This window comes from Engraulis encrasicolus, chromosome 21 (assembly GCF_034702125.1).
Source record: "Engraulis encrasicolus isolate BLACKSEA-1 chromosome 21, IST_EnEncr_1.0, whole genome shotgun sequence".
Taxonomy (NCBI): domain Eukaryota; kingdom Metazoa; phylum Chordata; class Actinopteri; order Clupeiformes; family Engraulidae; genus Engraulis; species Engraulis encrasicolus.
Genome location: NC_085877.1, coordinates 4600209 through 4610208, shown reverse-complemented (window position 1 = coordinate 4610208; position 10000 = coordinate 4600209). Strand labels below are relative to the sequence as shown.

At 45.4% G+C, this 10000-nt stretch overlaps 1 protein-coding gene across 6 annotated transcripts in view; it reads right to left on the bottom strand.

Moving 5' to 3' along the window:
* Positions 1–10000, bottom strand: part of LOC134437752 (multiple C2 and transmembrane domain-containing protein 1-like) — a 232122-nt gene that overhangs the window by 185811 nt on the left and 36311 nt on the right. The window contains exon 1 of one of the 6 annotated variants that reach the window (XM_063187281.1): positions 1121–1320. The exons of the other annotated variants lie outside the window; for them this stretch is intronic. Coding sequence (XP_063043351.1) covers positions 1121–1162 — 42 coding nt within the window. The 5' untranslated portion in view covers positions 1163–1320. Of the gene's footprint in view, positions 1–1120; positions 1321–10000 lie in introns of those variants that run through there. 6 annotated transcript variants of the gene reach the window in all.

The window sequence follows — 10000 nt, the reverse complement described above, 5'->3', positions numbered from 1 at the left end:
CTTTCTTTCTTTCTTTCTTTCTTTCTTCCATTCCCTCACTCCTTCTCCTTTGTTATTTTTCCCCATGCTCGCTCGTCACAGTCTCTTTCTCTTGTGAGTGGTGTTTCCCATTCAGAGCTCCAGGCAAGTCTTCCCAACAGAGTCACCTCAGCATCCCACACAGCTCAACTTCCATGTAGCCCAGCTCATCGCGCTCAGCAGTCAGAGCAGCAGCCCACACATGGACAAGGACATCCACATGCAACACCACACAACAACACCAACATACAGCTACTGTACACATACATGGGGCTGTGGTTGTGTTCACACATGGGTTTGTTTTATCTCAAAAGACACACACGCACGCACACACACACACACACACACAATACAATGCTACATCTCATACAACTACACAAGTACACAAGCACTGCATCATTAAGGATCATTTAAGATGCAGAGAACTAAGCACACAAACCAAACACAACACACACACACACACACACACACACACACACACACACACACACACACACACACACACACACACACACACACACACACACACACACACACACACACACACACACACACACACACACACAGAGAGTATATAACTGTACATATACACACTGTAACATCAGGAGGATTTAAACACACAGCACGCATTCTTTCAAAATATGCTCCTCAGAATCCCATCTGCTCCAGTTCAATGTCATGGAAATGGATAGAGAAAGACTAGAGGAAGTCATGCACATGAATGAAAAAAGACAACTCCCTCCCACCTTTCCAATAGCCATACAGCAGCAAGTACAGTAGATGAAATGAGCCTACTAAGCACACTTGAAATCCTCTGTGGCTAAGACAACATGTGTGGCGGCAGACACAAAGCAGCTTTGCAGAAAATAAGACTCCAAGTGAATGAGCACAGGAGTAAATCCTAGACAGAGGTCTGACGAGCCGTATGAAAGAAAGGGGAGTCAGAGAGAGTGAATGAGAGTGGAATGCCAAAGAGAGGGAGAGACAGAGACAGAGAGACAGAGACAGAGAAGGAGAACGAGAGCAAAGAGAAGGGAGGAGAGGAGAGGAGAGGAGGGAGGAAGAGAGAGGTAGAGTATCCTTCAGAGTAAGTGGTACCTACAGTAAGGCTGCGTCCCACAGTTGAGAGAGAGAGTGCGATCATCCAGCGAGCCTCCTCCACAGTCTCTGGTGTTCCTGTGCAGATTGACTGAAATGCTACTACTGCTGCTGCTGCTGCTGCCTGTGTGCGGTGTGCTGTCTGACTACTCTGCTCTGCCTCTGTCTTAGCGCCCTATATGAGAGGCAGCACCGGACGCATGCTCACACACACAGCAGCTGAGAGAGGGAGAAAGAGATGGGGGGAGAGCGGGAGAGCAGGAGAGAGAGAGAGAGAGAGAGAGAGAGAGAGAGAGAGAGAGAGAGAGAGAGAGAGAGAGAGAGAATGAGAGAGAGAGAGAATGAGAGAATGAGAGAGAGAGACAGACAGAGAGACACACACACACACACACGCACACATGCAAGCACAAGCACACACACCCACACACACACACACACCGTGCTGCCCTGTCCCAGCTGTGTGAGAGAGGCTCACCTAGGGACTTCTCAAATATCCCCCACAGACACACCCTTCTCTGCAACACGGAGTCCAGGGACAAAATAAACCCCAGTTTAGCTACTACACACACACTCTCTCACACACACACACACCATGCAGTCGTGTCTGCCATGCCGCTGCTGCTACTCTGCCTTGTAAACAAATGATGGGACACACGCATGTGGCACATCCACCCGGAAAATATGTAAAGCCCCTATGCTCCACCCATCACAGACACACACACACACGCGCACACGCACACGCACACACACACACACGCACGCACGCACGCACGCACGCACACACTCACATACACACACACACTTATGCAAATGCTACCGCGGCCATGTGCACTGTATGTGATTTCAAAGATTAAACCGTGGAAAACTCAACAACTCGACAAACAAGCAAACGCTTAGAGGACTAGTGGGGATGAAATAAGCACACACCTTCTTTCCATTCATTACCCAGTCACACAACCCCAAACACACGCACACACACACACACACGCACAAGTACACTAACGCATGCATGCGCGCGCGCACACACACACACACACACACACACACACACACACACACACACACACACACACACACACACACACACACACACACACACACACACACACACACACACACACACACACACACAAATAACACCAAAAACATTCCACAACACTCCCCTCTTTCCCCATCCCCATCCCTGTCCCCTTTTCCCCCTCTCTGTGTCTTCACCAGAGGAGTTGATGATGGTATGCCTGCCTTCCCGCCTGCCTGCCTGCCTGCCTTCCCGCCTGCCTGCCTGCCTGCCTTCCCGCCTGCCTGCCTTCCCGCCTGCCTGCCCGCCTGCCTGCCTGCCTGCCTGCCTGCCTTCCCGCCTGTCTGCCTTCCCGCCTGCCTGTCCGCCTGCCTTCCCGCCTGCCTGCCTGCCTGCCTGCCTGCCTGCCTGTCTATCTGCCTGCCAGCCTGTCTGCCTGCCTGCCTGTCTATCTGCCTGCCTGCCTGTCTGCCTGCCTGCCTGTCTGCCTGCCTGCCTGCCTGCCTGCCTGCCTCCCTGCCTCCCTGTCTATCTGTCTGCCTCCCTGCCTCCCTGTCTATCTGTCTGCCTCCCTGCCCGTCTATCTGCCTGCCTATCTGCCTGCCTGCCTACCTGCCTGCCTGCCTGCCTCACCGGCTTCTCTGCCTGTCTACCTGCCTGCCTGCCTGTCTATCTGTCTGCCTACCTGCCTGCCTGCCTGTCTATCTGTCTGCCTGCCTGCTTATCTGCCTGCCTATCTGCCTGCCTGCCTGCCTGCCTGCCTGCCTGCCTGCTTATCTGCCTATCTGCCTGCCTGCCTGACTCCTCAATCCTTCTCTTCTGGTGCAGGAGGCTCTCAGGTTGCAATCACCTCGCCCAGCCAGCCAGCCAGCACTCAGCTCACAGCGCCCCAAAGCATCTCCCATTACTCCTCAAGAGACGCGACACCCGCTGAGCCAATCAGAGGAAGCGATGAGGTAATCAAACACACACCGACAACTCCGTCAAGTCATCGCGGCATGGCACGGCATGACAGATTGATTTTTAACAGGTTTGACATGACACGACACTCGCGTGCGTGTTGTCAACGCGTGCACACTGTCACAAACTGCACACTGCACAGCAAAACATGATGCACTCGCTGGGGAAGAGATAGACATCAATTGACGGCGCGTCACGCGTGTCTCTGCCTGATGTGTTGATCCGTCAGTAATGTTGGTTGGAGTAATGTGGGCTGGTGGGAGGCTGAGTGGTGGTAGAGCGATTCAGTACACAAATGCCAAATGCTGGTGGGTGGGCGGGCGAGTTTGTGGATAAACATGCCATTGCCCTTCTGATTCATACGAGGAGGGCTGTGTAAAATGGTTTCTCATTACACATTGCACTAAACTGATGCCTTTATCCAGAGCAACGTATGATGATACAGTTACAGGGTATGTTACAGTCTCAGAGGAGCCATGTGGAGGTTAGGTGCTTAGCTCAATGGCATTTCAGCCATGGATGAAGGTATGCTACTGGAGAGAACCCATGAGTGAACCCATGAACCCATGAGTTGAAATGAATGGCATAGGCCCTGCCGTGGCCATCCGGTAGGGCACTCGCCTGCAATGCGGCTGACCCGGGTTCGATTCCCGGCCTAAGTCCTTTGCCGACCCCTCCCCTTCTCTCTCCCCATTCGCTTCCTGTCTACCTCTCGTACTGTCCTGTCCATCATAAAGTCTAAAAGACCACAAAAAAAAAATGGCATAGTAGCAAAATAGCATTGGCTGTGTGTGTGTGTGTGTGTGTGTGTGTGTGTGGTGGAGGGGGAGGGGGAATAGAACACGCCATCCGAGACTAACGCTAGGGACACATAGACGCAAATTTGGCCAATCGAACATTGCCATTCATTCCTATGAGGGAGGCGAAGGCAAGCGAACAGGAACGAAGCCTCTTCACTTCGCTCGTTTGGCCTGTAAGTGTCCCTAGCGTCAGCCGTCTTCTCGCTGCCGCCATGCCACACTCCACACGCCACACCAGCGGCTTCACAGTCATTTCATCACGAGTATTGGACTCTGATGAAGACGTGCGTGTCATCGAAATGCTAGCCTTTATGCACCTGTAAAGAAATAAATAAGCAAAAATAGAAGACTGTGCTACACCAGCTTTCTCATTTTGATTTCCATGATTCATTTTTACAGCAAATTCAAAACAATTATGGCCACTTTGTAAAACAATAACCTTCTCCAACTAATCGTCCATGCTCCTATCAGGGGAATTATAATAGCCTCCAGAGGGGAGACAGAGCTGCACACACACACACAAGCAACAACTGCAGGGAATTAGCAGGGTGTAAATACCGTTATTAGTGTTAACTTAATTAGGCTAGCCAATCAGATGAACTCTTGGCACATGCCTCACGGCCTGTAAATGAGCCCTACAGGCATCCATACCTCATTTCATGAACCTTAATAGATTACAGTTGAGCTTAGATGCATGCATGCCTCAGCTCCGAGTTCATACTTCAAGCACAACAAGACCCACACGCTAAAAATGTGAATAACACTTTAATGGAAGTCTGGCTGACACGCTAGGAGGCCTGACCGCTGTCCTGTTGCCTCTTACTGTAGATGGGCCCGTCGACGGGCCTGTTCACTATTTGGTGAAAGCACTCAACTACATCATAGCAACGTTGCTATGATAATGTAACCGACTAAGCGTTACCATTTTGGTGATAATAATGTTATAACAGAGGCTCTCCGCTAAGGGGTTAATGCGTTTGTCCTACACAGTGTCGACTGTTGTGGGAGTTTGGGGAGCAGTGCAGAGCAGAGGAGCACTGCTCATTTGGAGTTTAATCAATAGCTGTAAGCCTTTTAGTTCTTCACTGGAGCCCGGTGCAGACACACCGTGCAGAGAAAAAACAGACTTAATTATACATTATAAGCTGTGTGTGTGTGTGTGTGTGTGTGTGTGTGTGTGTGTGTGTGTGTGTGTGTGTGTGTGTGTGTGTGTGTGTGTGTGTGTGTGTGTGTGTGTGTGTGATACACCTCCATTAATCACATTTAGTATTACTGAATAACAGGCTTACTTTCGTACTCGGTGGTAATGCGCTCCCTCTTTGTGTTAAGGAGAGCCCACAGACATATTAGCAGAGGACAGAGAGAAACATAGCCAGTTTGAGAGACAGACAGGCAGTATGGAGACAGACAGGCAGTATGGAGACAGACAGGCAGGCAGGCAGGCAGGCAGGCAGGAAGACAGACAGACAGGCAGGCAGGCAGGCAGGCAGGCAGGTAGGAAGACAGACAGACAGACAAGCAAGAAGACAGGTAGAGAGAAAGAAAAAAAGATTGGCACTGCCGGAGCATGTAGCAACTGCAGGCGCTCCGCCTTCTCATCAGAGCCAACACAGCACACATGCGACTCCCAACAACCTCCATGACTCAGGCCATTAAGGCCACTCACGGCAAGAGCAACAGAAAAGAAAAGAGAAGAAAAGAAAGGGGAGCGAGTGGGAGGACAAAAAAAGGAAAATGAGAAGAGTGACCACAGACCACAGATCGCTGACCGACATGGTGGAGAAAGAGGAGAAAGCAAGACATACTGGTACTGCACTGTAAAACCATGAACTACTGCAGTTCCTACATGTTGCTGTAGAGCCAATCTTTTTCTCTGTCTGTCTCTGTATGTCTGTCTGACTGTCTCTCCATCTGTCTGTCTGTGTATCTTCACTGTCTGTCTGTCTGTCTGTCTGTCTGTCTGTCTGTCTGTCCATAAAGATCAAAGCCCAAACACCCATCATAGATAGGGCATGAAAAATCTGAATGCACCGTAAATGTGTGGCAATGGCTTTAAATTCTACATGAGACAACATACAATACATGCAGTGAACACCACAGCACAAGAGAGAGACAAATAGATGGACACTGCAGGAACGCGTAAGGAGGCTGTAGGAGTGTTGCCTTCCCACAAAGACCATAAAAACTTAAGCAACTCCCCACAATCTCTACGGCTCAAGCCATTAAGACCATTCCTAAAGAGCCAGGAAGGAAGGAAGGAAGGAAGGAAGGGCAGAAGGAGGTGAGCGAGACGACAGAATAAGAGAATGAATAGTGAATAAAGATTGGGGAGAGAGACATGAGGAGGAGGACAAATCTGGATATCCTCAAAAGCAGAGCACTTCAGTGCAAAAATCCATCATAAATAATGGGGGGAAATCTGACTGCAGTGTGAATATGTGGCAATAAGTGTTAAATACTACATGAGGAAACATACAGTGTACATGGTCGAGAGAGAGAGAGAGAGAGAGAGAGAGAGAGAGAGAGAGAGAGAGAGAGAGAGAGAGAGAGAGAGAGAGAGAGAGAGAGAGAGAGAGAGATGGAATGGTTGGATTTAAATCTATCATCATAAATAATGTGAAAACTCTCGAGTACAGTGTGAATGAGGCATAGAATACTAAAACGATACAACCTACAAGACACAGCATACTGTACACGCATGAACAGCCCAGCGAGAGAGAGAGAGAGAGAGAGAGAGAGCGAGAGAGAGAGAGAGAGAGAGAGAGAGAGAGAGAGAGAGAGCGAGAGAGAGAGAGACAGAGAGACAGAGAGAGAGAGCGAGAGAGACAGAGAGAGAGAGAGAGAGAGAGAGAGAGAGAGAGAGAGAGAGAGAGAGAGAGAGAGAGAGAGAGAGCGAGAGAGAGAGAGAGACTTAAACTTTCAAAATCTCATTTATTTTCTAAAAATCTTGAAAAAGATATACAAAATGTCAAGTGTTGCATAAATTAAAAAAAAGAGAGAGAGAGAGAGAGAGAGAGAGAGAGAGAGAGAGAGAGAGATGGAGGTCTAAGGGTCTATGGGAGCTGGGAGAGTTTCTACAGGCCAGTCGGAGGGCAGGGATGGAGGGAGATGGGAGTAGGGATGGCAGCTGAGCTTGGCAAGGCAGCTCACAGGGGAAGACGCCGGGGCACAGTTACATAAGATGGAGATCACCACACCAGTGGCTAACATCAAACTTTTATAAGCCTCCTCTCCTCACTTTTTTTTTTTTTTTCGTTTTTTTTTTTTTTTTTTTTTTTTTTTCTAAACCCAAACCACCACCCCCCCTTATGGGGGACCTAATTTTTTGTCTTTCATTTTTTTTTCTTTTTTTCTTTTCTTTTCTTTCTTTTAAATATATTTTCATCTACCTTTCTTTTTTAATAAAACAATACAATAAACAAAACATGGGTTTAACAACAAAGAAGGACAGTAGTAAAAAGAAAAAAATAAGAAAGAAACAAAATATTCAAATCTGAAGTCCCCCAAAAATGTCAGACTATATATTTAGTGCCCACCCACCACCCTCATATAACCCCCCCACCCTCCCCAGGGGATGAAGTTACAGTTTACATTTTATCCTGATGCAATGAGAAAATATTACATTAAATCACAAAAAAGAACCCTAAGGCCAACCTTCGCCATCTTTTAATTCTAACCATCTATTTGCATAGCTCACTATTCCTGTCTCATTAGCCATTACACATTCTATTTTACAGTAGTATCTGATATACTTTTTTAAAAGCTCTTATAGTCAATGTCTTTATATCCATTGTTCTATGTATGAACACTTTGCCCACCAAAAGAATAATATTTTGCAATCCCTGGTTTTCGCCTGCCAAGTCACCTAGGAGTATAATAGGGAGATCTAAATTCAAGCTTGTATTATACTTTAGCAACCAGTTTTCAACTTCAAGCCAGAATATAGCAGTTGAAGGGCAGTACCAAAAGTAAATGTTGTGTTGTCTCCTCTTCTTCTGAACAAAATCGACAGAATGGATTTTTTTCAATACCCCAGATATGCAGCATTTTTTTAGTGTTTTAAATATTTGAAAATCAATTTATATTGAAAAAATCGTTATTTTTATATCTAATGATGTTTTGTATAGATTTTAAATATTTGTTTCCATGGAAGTGGACGATCTATCATTTTTTCCCAACTGGTCAAATATTTTCCATGGATACTCCACCAATTTATCAGTTTGTAGGTAAAAACTTGTATATTTTCCTTGTTAATTTTGGTTCTGTTTAACCATCTGTTTTGTTTTTATATTTGGTCGACATACTAAATGATCACTACAGCTAGATTTTATTTTTTGTTTCCAGTTTAAAGGCACGGATGCCGTTAGTTGATTGTATTCTTGTATGGTACACACCTGCCCGTACTTATGTTTTAGTTGTCTGTATGAAAGGATTTCACATTTATCATTTACTATGTCTTTCACAAAGAGAATTCCTTTCTTAAACATATGTTTTAAAAAACATTACCTGCCCTCCACTCACTATATTTGAATTGAAAACCACAGCATTTGTTGTAATATTTCTTCTTCTGTTTCTGGTGGGTAGAACTGAAAATGTAGCCAGCTTTGTATTGCTTCCATTAAAAAGGTGGAGCCTTGGTGCATTAATAATGCGTTTCAATTTTGAAATGTGCTGGGCTTATCTGCAAAAATGGATAGAGTTTTTTCTCAAACATTGGGTGAATGCTTTCCAGTAGCTTACTTGAAAACCAGTCTGGGTTGAAATACATTTTTTGTATGAGAGACGCTTTTATTGTTTTGTTCATTGACTTCAGGTTCAAAAGTTGTATCCCCCTGCTTCATTAGTCATTGTAAAGATACGCTCGTCTAAACTTTGTCCTTTTTACCCATTCCAAATAAACTTAAATATTTGTTGTTCATATTCTTTAAAGAAAACATCAGGTGGTGAGGGAAGTGCTGACATCAAATAAGTAAATTGAGACACGACTAAAGAATTGATCAGAGTTGCTTTACCATAAATAGTCAGATTTTTGCTTTGCCATGGCTGTAACATAGCACAAATCCTACTCAGTTTAATTTTGTAGTTAATCATAGATATGTCTGAAATATTATGTGGTATCTGGATACCGAGAATATTAACGGCCCCATCCACCCATTCCACTGGAAGATCAGAAGGGAGATGGAAATCACTATTCTTCAGATAGCCCAGTCTCAGTATACGACATTTCTCATAATTTGGCTTGAGCCCTGATATCTTGGAAAAGTTATTCAAATCAATAATGAGATTATGAAGTGATGCATTATCTGGTTCCATCATAAAACTGGAATCATCTGCATACATGCACACTTTATTATTAATGCCGTTTAAATCCAAACCTTTTATCTGTTTATTAGATCTTATTTTCATTGCCAAGATCTCGATTGCAATGATGAAAAGGTAGGGAGATAAAGGGCAGCCTTGTTTAACTCCCCTTCTTATCGGTATTGGTTTAGTGAAATGTCCATTATTTAGTACCTTACAAACAGAGCCTTCATACATTATTTTGACCCACTCTATAAGAGATTCTCCAAAATTGAAATACTGTAAACATCTAGTAATAAAACTCCAGCTAATTGTATCAAATGCTTTCTCAAAATCAGCAATGAAAATTAGTCCAGCTTTATTTGTTTGGTCATAATGTTCAATTGTTTCTAATATCTGTCTAATACTATTTGATATATTCCGCCCTTGTATGAAACCTGTTTGATCATTGTGTATTATTTGTGGTAGTACCTTTTTTATTCGTGTGGCGATACATTTTGCCAATATTTTAGAGTCATACCCTTGTAAGGTGAGTGGTCTCCAGTTTTTCAGATCTCCTCACTTTCTCTGAAATCACAAACACACAAATGCACGCATATGCACTGATGCACGCACACACACACACACACACACACTCACACAGACACACATATAGACAATACATGTATTCTCTAATGCATGTACACGCACGCACATGCACACGCACACGCACGCACACGCACAGGCACACGCACAGGCACACGCACAGGCACAGGCACACGCACACGCACGCTTACACGCACACACTCATGCATGCACGCACGCA